Raw genomic sequence first — 15791 nt, forward strand, 5'->3', positions numbered from 1 at the left:
TCTTGCATCGTCTCGATCTTTGCCTCCATTCTTTTTCCAAGGTCCTGGATCATCTTCACTCTCATTATTCTGAATTTTTTTTCTGGAAGGTTGCCTATCTCCACTTCATTTAGTTGTTTTTCTGTGGTTTTATCTTGCTCCTTCATCTGATACATAGCTCTCTGCCTTTTCATCTTGTCTATCTTTCTGTGAATGTGGTTTTTGTTCCTTGGGCTGCCGGATTCTAGTTCTCCTTGCTTCTGCTGTCTGCACTCTGGTGGATGAGGCTATCTAAGAGGTTTGTGCAAGTTTCCTGATGGAAGGGACTGGTGGTGGGTAGAGCTGCATGTTGCTCTGGTGGGCAGAGCTCAGTAAAACTTTAATCTGCTTGTCTGCTGATGGGTGGGGCTGGGTTCCCTCCCTGTTTGTTGTTTGGCCTGAGGCAACCCAACACTGGAGCTTATCCGGACTCTTTGGTGGGGCTAATGGTGGATCTGGAAGGGCTCACTCCAAGGAGTACTTCCCAGAACTTCTGCTGCCAGTGTCCTTGTCCTCATGGTGAGACACAGCCACCCCCCTACCTATTCAGGAGACCATCCAACACTAGCAGGTGGTCTGGCTCAGTCTCCTATGGGGTCACTGCTCCTTCCCTGGGTCCTGATGTGCACACTACTCTGTGTGTGCCCTCCAAGAGTGGAGTCTCTGTTTCCCCCTGTCCTGTCAAAGTCCTGCAATCAAATCCCACTAGGCTTCAAAGTCTGGGTCTCTAGGAATTCCTCCTCCTGTTGCCGGAACCCCCAGGTTGGGAAGCCTGACGTGGGCCTCAGAACCTTCACTCCAGTGGGTGGACTTCTGTGGTATGAATGTTCTCCAGTTTGTGAGTCACCCACCCAGCAGTTATGGGATTTTATTTTATTGTGATTGCGCCCCTCCTACCATCTCATTGTGGCTTCTCCTTTGTCTTTGGATGTAGGATATCTTTTCTGGTGAGTTCCAGTGTCTTCCTGTTGATGATTGTTCATCAGTTAGTTGTGATTCCAGTGCTCTTGCAAGAGGGAGTGAGAGCACATCCTTTTACTCCGCCATCTCGAACCAATCTCCCTTCCTGTTTTCTTCTGGGAGTTTTACAGTATCCAGTCTTACATTTAGTTCTTTAATCTATTTTGGGTTTATTTTTGTGTATGGTGTTAAAGAATGTTCTAATTTCATTATTTTACATGTAACTATCCAGTTTTCCCAGCACCACTTATTGAAGAGACTGTCTTTTTTCCATTGTATATTCTTGCCTCCTTTGTCATAGATTAGTTGACCATAGGTGTGTTGGTTTACCTCTGGGCTTTCTATCCTTTTCCACTGATCTATATTTCTCTTTTTGTGCGCCAGTACCGTACTGTCTTGATTACTGTAGCTTTGTAGTATAGTCTGAAGTCAGGGAGCCTGATTCTGCCAGCTCCATTTTTCTTTCTCAATATTGCTTTGGCTAATCCGGATCTTTTATGTTTCCACACAAATTGTAAAATTTTTTGTTCTAATTCTGTTAAACATACCATTGATAATTTGATAGGGATTGCTTTGAATCTGTAGATTGTCTTGGGTAGTATAGTCATTTTGACAATATTGACTCTTCCAATCCAAGAACCCACTATATCTATCTGTTTGTATCATCTTTGATTTCTTTCATCAGTATCTTATAGTTTTGAGAGTACAGGTCTTTTGCCTCCTTAGGTAGGTTTATCCCTAGGTATTTTATCTCTCGTAATTTAGCATATTGCTTGGAATGAGACAGGATGTAACTAAATAAACATTAATAATATGATTTCACCTATCTTCGTGTGGGAGAAGAGACAGGAAAAGAACTTAGTTTTATTGAGTCCTTGCTATGTGCCCAGCAAAGTTAGGGATTTTTACCCAGGTTCTTCATTTAATCCTCAGGATACTATAAGATAGCTATTACTGACTCATTTCACAGATAAATAAGCTCAAAGAGACCAAATAATTTGCTTAAGACTAGATGTTACTAGTGGCAAAATTAGGACTCAAATCAAAGTAGACTCTCTAGCATAATGTTCTCAAGGTCCATCAACATTATCTCAAGTGGTAAGATTTCCTTCTTTTTATGGCCAGATAATATTCCATACCACATTTTCTTTGTCCATTCATCCATCCTTGGACACTTATGTTATCTCCATATACTGGCAATTGTAAATAATGCTGCAATGAACATGCGGGTATATATATCTTTTTAAGTTAGTGTTTTTGTTTTCTTTAGATAAATATGTAGGGTTGGAATAGTTGGATCATATGGTAGTTCTATTTTTAATATTTTGGGGAACCTCCATACTGTTTTCCATAGTAGCTGCATAAATTTACATTCCCACCAACAGTGCACAAGTGTTCCCTTTTCTTCACATCCTCATCAACACTTATCTCTTGTCTTTTTGATAACAGCCATTCCAACAGGTGGTTTTGAGTTGTATTTCTCTGATGATTACTGATGTTGGGCACCCTTTTATGTACCCATTTCATGTATGTCTTCTTTGGAAAAATGTCTAATCAGGTCCTTGGCCCATTTTTAAATTGTTTTGTGTTTTTTTTTTTGTTTTTGTTTTTTGCTATTGAGTAGTATGAGTTCTTTATATGTTTAGATATTAACCCGTTATCAGCCATATGATTTGTAAATATTTTCTCCCATTCTGTAGGTTGCCTTTTCATTTTGTTGATGGTTTGCTTTGCTGTGTAGAGCTTTTTAGCTTGATGTAGTCCCATGTGTTTATTTTTGATTTTGTTGCCTTTGCTTTTGGTGTCAAATAAAAACAAATTGCTGCAAAGACTGACATCAGGGAGCTTACCACCTATGTTTTCTTCTAGGAATTTTATGGTTTCAGGGCTTATGTTCAAGTTTTTAATCCATTTGGGTTAATTTTTTGTATGGTGTTAGATAGTGGTCCAGTATCAATCTTTCACAGGTGGCTGTCCAATTTTCCTAACACTATTTTTGAAGAGACTGTCCTTTCCCTACTATATATTCTTGGCTCTTTTGTCATAAATTAAGTGACTGTATATGTGTGAGTTTCTTTCCAGGGATTTCTATTTTGTTCCATTGATCTATGTGTCTGTTTTTATGTCAGTACCATACTGTTTTGATTACTGCAGCTTTGCAATATAGTTTGGAATCAGGGAGTGTGACGCTTCCAACTTTGATCTTCTTTCTTAAGACTGCTTTGGCTTTTTGGGGTCTTTTGCAGTTCCATACACATTTCAGGATAGTTTGTTCTATTTCTGTGAAAAATATCATTGGAATTTTGATAGGGATTGCTTTGAATCTGTAGATTGCTTGGGTAATATGGAACTTTTCTTTCTCTTCATTTTTTCTTTTATTTGAGGAGTTTTCTGCTCAGCTCCTTTTCTCATCACCCTCAATTCCTTCACTGTGGGTATCTCCTAAAAGCTCTTTTCTTCTCATAAGTCAGTTAACTTATGTGTGCTCATGGAGTCACTATAGAAGATGCCCACGTTTGTGTTTTCAAAACTCTTTATCATCAGCTATTCCCTCCAACTCAAGGCCCAAATTAAAATTTTTAACTGTTTATAGGACATCTTCACTCAGATATGTCATTGTCCTCTCAAATGCAAAGTCAGAACTCTTAGAAAAAGAAAGACCTCAAAGAAAAACCACCTCAGTGTCTACTGTGGTCAAAGAAAATACCATAATTTTTAATCACCTAGTCTAGAAAACTTGAGACCATATCAGTTCCTTCTTTTCCTTCATTTGCCACACTAGATCAATATAATATCTCTTTTCCTGATAAATATTTATTAGACTTTTTCCTTTCTTTCCACTCCTCCTGCCAACAGGACTTCCTTTGACCCTTGTCTTGTTAATTCCACTCCTCTCATTTATCTGCAATTTATTTTCCTTTTATAAGATTCTATTTTCAGGCTAATTTTCCTAGAACTATACTCTCATCACAACACTCCCCTAGTAAAGATACTAAAGAGGCTCTCTAGGACATGGTTTGAAATTGAATTCAACATTATGAATTGCCTCGAATTAGTCTGCACCCTTTGTTTTTTACCTTCCTCACTCAAGGTATTTTCCACTTTCTTTCATGAGTCCACGAGCCATAGACAATATGTTAATATTCAGCTTCATTCCATTATTAGTGTGATTTCTTTCATCTGAAGGGTCTACCTTAGTTCTCTGGCAATATAAATTCTTAATGCTCCCTGTCCTCTGGAAGTTTTCTCCTGATGCTCAAGATAGCATTGATTTTTTTCCCATCTCTGAATTATTATTATGCGTATCAATAATACAAATAATTATATTTGAAAAATATATCATGTGTTTGCTCTGATTTAACCTCCCTTGGTTTTATGTGTACCCTCCACTCCTCCTTCCCCAACCAGTTTAATTACAAGCATCTTAAAGGCTGAGATTATCCTTATGCTCTATTTGCATCTATCATAGCAATGAAACATAGTAAAGTACTCAGAATGTAATTGTGAATCGATTAATTTAATTAATGTTTAACATGAAATCTTATCTCCCACTCCCATAGAATGTTTAACAGGATTGCTCCAAAATGAAAAAACAAATATGACAGGCATACCTTGGAGATGTGGGTTCAGTTTCAAACCACCGCAATAAAATGAATACTGCAGTAAAGTGAGTCACACAAACTTTTTGCTTTCCCAGTGGGTGTAAAAGTTATTTTTACACTATACTGTAGTCTATTAAGTGTGCAATAGCATTATGTCTAAAAAAAAGACTGTGCATACCTTAATTAAAAAATACTTTATTTCTCAAAAAATGCTAACCATCACCAGAGCCTTCAACAAATCATAATCTTTTTGCTGGTGGAGGGTTTGAAATAGTGCAAGAATTACTAAAATGTGACACAGAGACATGAAGTTGAGCAAATGCTGTTAGAAAAACGGCTCTGACAAACCTGCTTGACAAAGGGTTGCTACAAACCTTCAGTTTGTAAATTGAAGCACAATAAAGTGAGGCATAATAAAATGAGGTATGCCTTTAATTGGATAGCTGGGTGGTATCAAATTAAATCAAGAAAATAAAAATTTAATTTTTAGGAACTAAGGCGGAAACTATTATAATGGAACATTTATATTCACCTATAGTTTGGATCCAGGATCTTCACACGAAACACATACATTCCGGAATGGTCCAAGGGCCAAACTAAATGGTTACGGTTAGACTTGTTGATAATCTCATATGGTTGATTTAAGTCTCCTGGTTTTCCAATAGCATAAGAAAAACAGTGCTTATAGTTCTGAGTAGAAAACAAAGACAAAAACCTTTAGGTCATTAGCTGACTTTAATATACAAAATTATATACTCATATATTTATTTTGGAAAATTATTTAGAGATATAATAGTTATTCCTATCTCTTCTATCATTTTAGTGTAGTATAGTATTTTTAGAGGCTATCTTGGGTTCAAGTTTGATAAAAAGTGAAGCTTAGTGAAAGAAAATGCTGTGTTTATTTATTTGCAAACAATAATACATTAGGGTGTTGAGAATCTGTAAGCATTTAATTTCCCTAAATTGAAAACCACAAAATCCTTCAAGGATGCTTAATTTGGCACAGACACTATTTTGATCATAAGGTATGGATACAGTAGTCAAATCTTCTCCTAAGACTTTTATTTATCCCTATTACCACTACTGTCTCTCTGTGGGTCTCATTTATTTATCTCCTGTTCCAGTGGTATTTATTTCTTGTTCTTTCCTTCATATTCTCCCTACATTTTGACATTTTTCAGTATGCAGATATTGTATTCTTTCTTAACTCTACTTGGTTTTGGAGATAATCAGGACAGTTCATATAGTTCCCTTATTTGGCTATGTGATCTGGTATACATAGAAGTCCCTTCTATAGCTCTCTCATTTTACCTTTATTTATATATACTCCAGTATTTACCATCCTGTTTGAAAATTTTTTTTGAAGGTGAATATTGCCTTCACACTGAAAATTCCTCTACTTTCCTTCTTAACAGGTCATTTTCTTTTACATAGGTGAATCATTCCATAATTATATTTTAATTATAAGTCCCATCCCTAAAACTCTTAATGATTTTTTACAATTTCATGAAGTGTTACTGTATGTCTTGATAAATTGCAAAATAATTCTTCTATCTCTCTCCTTTATTGCATTTACTATTATTTCTCCCCTTTGTCTACCTTTCTACTACTGCACTCTCTGGAACATTTATAAAGCAATATGTTAGGTATACATTAATGAAAAACAAGTAAGAGACTCATCATTATTATTTTTTTCTTTTGAACATCAAAAAATTCGTTTCTACCTTTATTTGTATGTAAGTACTTGTTTATTTATTTTTGAGATATAATTGACCTATAACATTATATTAATTTCAGGTATACAATGTAATAATTCAATATTTGCATATAGTGTGAAATGATAACCACAATATGTCTAGTTAACATCTATCACCATACATAGTTACATTTTTTTTCTTATGATGGGAACTTCTAAGATCTGCTCTCTTAGCAACTTTCAAACATACAATACTGTATTATTAACTACAGTCACCATGCTGTACATTGCATGCCGATGACATTTTATGACTGTAAGTTTGTACGTTTTGACCACCTCCACCCATTTCACCCCCTACGTGTGGCAACCAATCATTTTTTGATGTACCCTAACTTGAAAACATGATATGTCTTCTTCTCATTATTTTTTTGTTGGTGGAGTTTCTCGTAGGCCAACACGGGCCTGGGAACTTCTTGTTCTACCAAGTGAGTTAATACATGAAACCATGAACTTAATTGAAAGAATATGTGGCACATACTAAATATGTGCAGGAACTGGACACATATCTTCACAGCAATGTATTGCTGATAAGGACACATTCATCTTCTATCATTACAAGTATTTTTTGTGTATAGGCACCTGGGAATATTTATATTGTTTCCAACTTTCTACCTAGTTATTTCCTAATGTGAAAGATGATTCCCACTGATTGTTGCTCCTATTTTTGTGTCATGCCTGATATTTCCTATTGTAGTAACAGACTTTTTTTTTTCCAATTATTGTGTTTTTCCCTTTTCTTTTTAAGTTGAAAGCCCACTTGATCAAGCTATATAGCCTCTAAGAAAACACAACAGCCCTGGCCTCATGAATTACAATTCTTTTTTTTTTTAACATCTTTATTGGAGTATAATTGCTTTACAATGGTGTGTTAGTTTCTGCTTTATAACAAAGTGAATCAGCTATACATATACATATATCCCCTTATCTCCTCCCTCTTGTGTCTCCCTCCCACCCTCCCTATCCTATCCCTCTATATGGTCACAAAGCACTGAGCTGATCTCCCTGTGCTATGTGGCTGCTTCCCACTAGCTATCTATTTTACATATATGTCCATGCCACTCTCTCACTTAGTCCCATCTTACCCTTCTCCCTCTCCATGTCCTCAAGTCCATTCTTTATGTCTGCATCTTTATTCCTGTCCTGCCCCTAGGTTTTTCAGAACCATTTTTTTTTTTAGATTCCATATAAATGTGTTAGCATATGGTGTTTGTTTTTCTATTACAATAGCCAGGACATGGAAGCAACCTAAATGTCCATGAACAGATGAATGGATAAAGAAGATGTGGCACATATATACAATGGAATACTACTTAGCCATAAAAAGAAACAAAATTGAGTTATTTGTAGTGAGGTGGATGGACTTAGAGTCTGTCATACAGGGTGAAGTAAGTCAGAAAGAGAAATACAATTCATCTTTAGCCAAGGACATCTCAGATTACTATGTCAGTCATGTCCAGAAACTCAACTCACATCCTGAGTTATAAGTATGTAGCCAGCCATTCATAACCCACATTCTCCCTTTCCTTCTCAAACTCCAACATTAAGTTGGAAGAACCTGTGAAAATGCCACTTTTGTTTATGAGTCCTTCAGATTTTCTTTTGAGAATTTACAGTCTCTAGAGCTACTTCGCAGATTTTTATGCAAGTGTCATTCATCCTTGTAGAATCAGGACTATGTAGCAATTGGAAGGCTATTTCATTTCAGGTATATGTTTCAGGAAGAGAGCACCTCTGACTGCCATGTTGAATAAATATACAGTGACACTCTTCAGTAAGCATAGCCTTACTCACTAGGACATAAATAGTCTTTGCAGGTACCTGCCTTCTACTATATTCAGACTCCAGACTGAATCCACCCTTTTAGTTGTGAGCTTTTTGTCTCTCATATGGTAGAACTGAACACTTAGGGCCTGGTGTGGGCACTCCAGAATCTTTATAGAATGTAAGCCACTACTTCAATGTTTCTTAAATGTGGTCCCCAGATCAGCAGTATCAGCATCACCTGGGAACTTGTTAGAAATGCAAATTCGGGGGCTTAGCCCCAGATCTAATGAATCAGAAACTTTGGAGGTAGGACCCAGAGATCTGTTTTAGCAAGTCCTCTAGGTGATTCTGATGTCACCTCGAGGTGATTCTAAAATTTGAGAACTACTGCACTGTATCATACCGATTGAGGCAATCTCCATGACTGTTAATTATCAGGTAGCTCATTCCTTCCTAGGAGTATGTTATTTTGTCATATCTTATAACATTTGGGTGCCCTTTGTGAGATTCTGTGTAAGAGGGTCACTTACATTTACCCTCAACCCCAGATTCTTGGATGTCCTTCAACAAGAAGTTAGAAGGGTAAGTTTTGTTCTTAACGGATTCCATTACTAGTTTACTTCCTTATGATTTTTTAAATAGCAGAATAATACTGTTTGTAATAGGTGGGTGACCTATAATTAATGAATTAGTTCCACAAATATTTATTGAGCACCCGTAATGGGTTAGATGCTGGGGATACACCAGTGAACAAAACAAATAAAATTCCCTCCCCTTATGGAGCCTACATTTCAGTTGGGGATCCAGATAATAAATAGGATAAGTAAATAGACTATATAATGTGTCAGAGAGTTATAAATGCTAATGACATTAAAGAAAATAGGGAAGGGAGATAGCAACTGTCACGGGGTGATGTTTAACTTTTTCGGTAGAGTGGCCAGGGAAGTCTTCATTGATGAGTTGATTTTCAAGTAAAGACCTGAAGAAAGGCATTAGCTAGTCATGATGGGGGTGCGGTGGGGATGGGGTGCAGGGAGTCCTGCTGGCTTTGTCATAACTCTAAGTGACATGGGAGCCATCACATGGTTTTGAGCAGAAGAGTGGCACATTCTGATTTATGTCTTAGTAGGATCAGTCTTGGTGCTGTGTTGTGGATGGATTCATGGCGGGCAAGCCCGAAGCAGGGAAACCATTTAGGATGCTATGATTATAACCCAGATGGTTGGTGATGGTGGCTTGAAACAGTGTGGTGGCAGTTGGGGTGGCACAGGGTGACCAAATTCACAATATACTTTGAAGAAAGAGCCAACAAGATTTGCTGAAAGACCAAATGTGGAGCATAAGATGACATGTAGCTTTTATCCTGAGCAAACTGGGAGGATGGAATTTTTATTAACTGAGGTGGGAAAGAATGTTGGGGGAGTATGTCTGGAGGGTGGATATCAGAAACTCAGTTTCAGACATGTTAAGTTTGAAGCATCATCAGTTTTCTTGTTTGTTGGAATATTCCCATCAGTAAACATGTGGTTATTTTTCTCAATTATTAAAAAAAAAAAAGACCCTTTCTTCAACCCATTGCTCTCCAGCCACTACACTATTTCTCTCCTTACTGCAAAACTCCTCTGCAGAGACTATTCTTGTCTATTCTTGCTGCTTTGAGTTCTTTTTTTCCATACTAATTAAACCCACTTCAGTAGGGTTTTGTCTCTCACTATCCTACGAAAACTGATCCTGTCAAGGTTACCTGTTACCTCCCTGCTGCTGAAGTAAATGATCAAGTTTCAATCCTCATCATAGTTGACCTATCTTAGTAGTGAATTTAGCACACTTGATCCCTCCCTCCTTCTGGTGAGACTTGCTTTACATGAGGTCCAAAACATCATACTTGCCTGGATCTTCTCTTGCTTCTTGGATTATTCCTTTTTCACCTCCTTTGCCTCTCCTCATTTACCCCATCTCTAAATACTGAAATGACCCAAGATTTAGTCCTTTTCTTTTTATACCTATATCAGGGGTTCATAGCCTCATAGTGAGTGTGTATAAATATATAAAAATAGATTTTAAAATATATATAAAGTTGTATTTTATTTTTATATGGGCCCCTTTGGCAATCTGGTGAAGCCTATGGACTACTATGGGCCCCTCTCAGAATAATGTTTTTAAAAATAATAACATAAAATAGGTTGCATTACAAGGGAAACTAGTTATAAGGAATTTTAGTTGTCAAAGTATTAAAAACAATATGGCAACATGTTGCACATTCTAAAATATGTGCTTCTTTAAATAAAATTAGATAGAAGGGTCTTGCCCCAGGTCTAACAACTACCATAATTTTCTTGATAAAGTAGAAAGCAAGTTCATTAGATAAGAATGAGGATGGGGGAAGAGGAGAAAGCATGCAATAACTATTTATGAGAGGGGAAGAGAGAATGAGGTAAAGAAGTATTTGTTGGGCAGTATTATGGGACCATTTTCATCATGAGATGAAAGTGAAACAAGTCAGCATGGGTATGTTTTTCTCTGGCCACAGTCAGGTGCTAAGGTGGACAGTTGAACTTAACTAAGGTTGTGATTTAGCTATGCAAACATAAAGAAGTGGAGGGGGCAAAAGAATTGAGGGTCATATTAATAGAGTGATATGACTATTGACTGTGGAATTTAAGCCAGATAAAGAGGGAAAAGAGAACCGGGGGTGGGGTGAGGATGGTAGGATCAATGAATTGAAGGTTATGTTGAGCTGGAAGAATTGTTCAAAGGATTGTTGGAGTAAAGTTCCTAGAATAATGTTATTAGGAAGATAGGGAGTGGTGGATGGAAAATGGATGGTTTGGAGTTGGGAATTCAGAGGGAGATACATATCGTTTGTATATATATCTCTATCTTGACATGTATAGGTTCTGACGTAGAAGCAAACTAACATTCTTATTGTAGGGTTTACATTTTACAGGCTGAAGTACCTTATATGTCACATTTTATTCATGAGATATGATTTGACTTGCCAAATAACATAAATTAATTTCAATTTAAGAAAATTCACTTGAAAACAATATAGGATTGATAACTGATATTCAGAAATGATCTTTTAGTTACACAAGATTGAAACTTCAGGCAGTCTTTAGAAAGACTCAGTCTCAATGCTTTAACATGTTTGTCAGATATTTAATAATCTGCAAACAGATTTTCAGAAGAGAAAATTAAAACAAAATTGTTAGTAATGCAGGGGCAACAGAAGATCAAATAGAATTAAGATGAAGCATTTTGGAAATCGTAATATAATCCAATAGAAAAATTGGATTTGATTTACAAAATCAAATTTAAACCCAAAGTGTTTCCATTAAGCACTTAATACTAAAACGCCAAGTTAGTTATTATAAATAAGCAATTTGCAAGGTAATATTTTTCTTACCTCAGGTCCCCAGGCTTCTTCTAACGGGAGGCGCTTGTTAAGCTCAGTCATTGACTTCCATGTCTGAGCTTCGTGCAAACAGCCACTCTGTCAAAAGGTTTTATATATATAGAAAGGTTATATATATATATATATATATATATGTTTTACATATCAATTTATTTCTAAGTATTTAATATAGTTTAGTGCTGTTGAAAATTATATATCTAATTTTTAAATTATTTAAATATTTGCTGATATACAGAAAAACAATGGACTTTTGTATATTGACCTTGTACAGAGAGAACTTCTTAAACTCACTTATTAACTTTGTTTCAGATGAACAACCATGTTATCTGTGAATATGAGTTTCATTTCTTCCTTTCCAATCCTTACACTTTTAATTTACTTGTATTGTTTATTGTTTACCTTATTACAAACATCAAGAACAATGTTGTATAGAAATGGTTAGAACATGCCTCCTTGTTTCATTCCTGATTTCAGAGGGAAGGCTTTCACATTTTCACCATTAAGTATGATGTTTTATACAGGTTTTTTGTATTGACATTTTATTAGGTTAAGGAAGTTACCATTTATTTATAATTTTCTAAGATTTATTTAAAAAATAATGTTATGTATGGGTGATAAATTTTTAATCAGATGACTTTTCATCAACTGCTGTAATAATCTTATGCCTTTTCTTATTTATACTGTTAATATAGTGGATTATTTGATTTTCAAATATCCCCAACGCTTAATTTATGAAATAAAGAAAACTTGGCCCGGATGGATTATTATTATTATTTTATTTATTTGTTTTTATTTTTGGCTGTGTTGGGTCTTTGTTGCTGTGCGTGGGCTTTCTCTAGTTGCGGCGAGTGGGGGCTACTATTCCTTGGAGTGCGCAGAATTACTGTCGTGGCTTCTCTTGTTGCGGAGCATGGGCTCTAGGCACGCGGGCTTCAGTAGTTGTGGCTCGTGGGCTCTAGAGTGCAGGCTCAGTAGTTGTGGCACATAGGCTTAGCTGCCCCGTGACATGTGGGATCTTCCCGGGCCAGGGCTCGAAACTGTGACCCTGCATTGGCAGGTGGATTCTTAACCACTGGGCCACCAGGGAAGCCCTGGATTATTTTTTAATAAGTTGCTGTATTTGATTTGCTAGAATTTTGTTCAGGTGTTTTGTATCTATGGTTATGAGTCATATTGGCTCATCATTCTCTTCTCTTAAGGTCCTCATCAAGTCCTCCTGGATTCACAAAATGAGTTGAAAGTGTTTCCTCCCACCCTTATACTCTGGAAGAGTTTTTATAAGGCTGAAGTAAAATTTTTCTTAAATATTTGGTAGACTTCATCAGGAAAGCCATCTGAGATTAGACTTTTCTATTTTTTGAAGGAGGGGAAAACAAGAAATTTTGGTGTATTTTTCAAGGCATTTGTCCATTGTCAAATTTGTTGATATAAATTTGTTTATAATAACCTCTATTATCTGATTATAAAATGGTGATATTTCAATTCTATTTTTTCATTTGTCAACTGGAATAATTTTATAAAGAGATGCTTCCCCTCATCTACTGTTTGTTTGTCCATTGCTAGAGTTCATTTGAAGAAAATAGGATAAATATTTGTTTCTCTTTATTTAGCAGTTTTCAAAATAAGGAATTAGTTTCCTATCATTCTGTAAAGGTGATTTTAAAAGAAAATCATGAATTCATCGATTTAATATATTTAATGAGTTTTACTCCATTGCAATAATTATTCTCCAGGAAGCTCAAACTGTCCCATCTTTGGCCAGTAGAAACCTCTTGATGTTGATTTATGATTACTTTTATTTATTTATTTTTAATTAATTTAGTTTATTTTTGGCTGCGTTGGGTCTTCGTTGCTACGTGCAGGTTTTCTCGAGTTGTGGTGAGTGGGGGCTACTGTTCGTTGTGGTGTGCGGGCTTCTCATTGTGGTGGCTTCTCTTGTTGTGGAGCACGGGCTCTAGGAATGCAGGCTCAGTAGCTGTGGCTCACGGGCTCTAGAATGCAGGCTCAGTAGTTGTGGCACAGAGGCTTAGTTGCTCCGCGGCATGTGGGATCTTCGCGGACGAGGGCTCGAACCCATAGTCCCTTGCATTGGCAGGCGGATTCTTAACCACTGCGCCACCAGGGAAGCCCGATTTCTGCTTACTTTTAAATGACTCTAGCAGTCCTTGATAATTCCTTGCTATTGGGTATGCCAAACTATTCTAGGCTCATCTTGTACATTTCTTCCTTCAGGCGTGGAATCAGCAATTTATCTAAGAATGCCCAGTACCTTTACTGGGAAACGGTATTTCAAAACAACAATCTGGCTACTAAGTATACGTTCAGCTACTGATTAGTTATGTTTCTAAGATTTTAACGGTCAGAATAGGAAAATTTTATCTATCTCTCTATTTGATTAATAAATTTATACCCAGAGCAATATCCAATACCTCATGAGTTCATATTGAGTCCTATTCGAATTCAAGATTTTTGTCTAACTTCTTCTATCTTAACATATGTATCTTCTGGCTTTTACAACAAAACACTTGGTGAGGAATGGTGGTATTAGAAAATGTCATTATTACACATTTGTTTTATCTCACATTATACACCTCAAAACTTTAGAAAAACAATACAAATATTATCACCAGTGTCATGATTACTGAAAACACTTATACTTTTCCCTTGTATATGCTCTTCACATTCTCCTATCATATTTTATAATTGTACTAGATCTACATTGTCAGAGAATACACCCATTATATATTACATTCTAACCCATTTAACCCTCATTTTGTTTTAGTCTTGTAAGTAACTATATACTATATTGTAATGCTTCCTCCTAGTCCTTATGTTGATTTCTCTTTAGTATTTTTGATTTTCTGAAGCTTCTTACTTAGTAAATTACCCAGGAAGGGCTCCTGGGAACAATATTATCAGAGCTTTCTACATACTGACAGCAGTTTGTGCCATTTACAGTGTAATCAGTTTTGCTGGATGTAAAATCCTTGGCTTGTATTTATTTTCCTTTAGTATCTTAAATATTTGACTCCACTTTCTCCTGGCATACAACACTGCTATAAAATGTCTGATGATAATTTAATTTTCCTTATAAATTTCTTGCATTTTTGCTTCTATGCCCACATGTGTTGGCTATTCTGATTTGATATTCTGAAGTATATGGTATGCTCTTTCAATAAGAAGTTTGAAAATTTTTTTTTCGGGGGGGTCGGTTGTGTTTTGTTGAATTATTAGTATTTGTTTTGTTCCTTTGCCTTGGTTCTCCTTTTTCAGGAATTCCATTTATTCTTTGCCTATCCTCAATATTTGTCACTTTCTCTCCAATCATTTTTATTTCACCCTTCATTTCTTTCTTAAAATTTTTTCCTCTTTTAATTTCATGTATCTTGTAAGACATTATCTGTTGTTCACCTTCATTTTTTAAAATGCTATTTCTATTGTACTCAGAATTTTAGGTTTGGGAATTATTTTCCTTCGGTAACTTAAAAATATTTTTCTTCAAAGACTTCTGGTTTTTATTGTTTCTATTGAGAAATCAGCTTTAAATCTTATAGTTACTTTTTTGAAGGTAAGTTATCTTTTTTGCTCTGAATACTTTAAAGATTTTTCTCTTTGTTTTTGATTTTGGAAATTTTACTGTGATATTTTTGGATGCAGATTACTTTTTCTGTGCCTTGATGTCTTTCACCAGTTTTGGAAAATGTTGCTTCTGATCAACACTCTCTCTTCTCTTTTTTTAGGACTCCAGTTCTTAGATCTTAGCTTTGGATCTCCTTTATGTTCTTTTTCTATATTTTAAATCAGTTTATCTCTCTATGTGTAATTCTGGATATTTCCCTCTGACCTCTCTTCTAGATGGCTAATTCTCTTTTCAGTGATCACTCCCAATAGTTGAGTTCATACTTCCAGTTATTGCAATTTTAATTTTTTTTCTAGAAGTGATTAGTAGCTCAGATATAGGCATGGATAAGGCAGAAAAATTAATGTTTAAAGCTGCATAACACTAAACAAGAACAATACCAGGGAAAGTGACATATAGGCATTGGGAAGACAATAGCTGAAGGACTGAACTGTGGAGCTCAAGTTAGATAGGCAAAGAAGAGAAGAAAAATGGGAGAAGCAGAGGGTTCCTCTAGGATATCTAGAGATATCTAGATTGTGTGAGAAAAAAGTAGATATCTAGATTGTGTGAGAAAAAGAGGCAGAGGAGTAGTGGGAAAGAGAGAGCTAAAGGGTCCAGAGACTGAAATGTTCACATTTAAATGTAATTTTA

The 15791-nt window shown here is 35.9% G+C and overlaps 1 protein-coding gene across 1 annotated transcript in view; it reads right to left on the reverse strand.

Moving 5' to 3' along the window:
• Positions 1 to 15791, reverse strand: part of CATSPERE (catsper channel auxiliary subunit epsilon) — a 241170-nt gene that overhangs the window by 13329 nt on the left and 212050 nt on the right. The window contains exons 19-20 of the mRNA XM_060142069.1: positions 11510 to 11596; positions 5113 to 5270 (exon numbers count right to left, since the gene is read on the reverse strand). Of these exons, the coding sequence (XP_059998052.1) occupies positions 5113 to 5270; positions 11510 to 11596 (245 nt within the window). The remainder of the gene's footprint in view (positions 1 to 5112; positions 5271 to 11509; positions 11597 to 15791) is intronic.

Source organism: Lagenorhynchus albirostris, chromosome 2 (assembly GCF_949774975.1).
Source record: "Lagenorhynchus albirostris chromosome 2, mLagAlb1.1, whole genome shotgun sequence".
Taxonomy (NCBI): Eukaryota; Metazoa; Chordata; class Mammalia; order Artiodactyla; family Delphinidae; genus Lagenorhynchus; species Lagenorhynchus albirostris.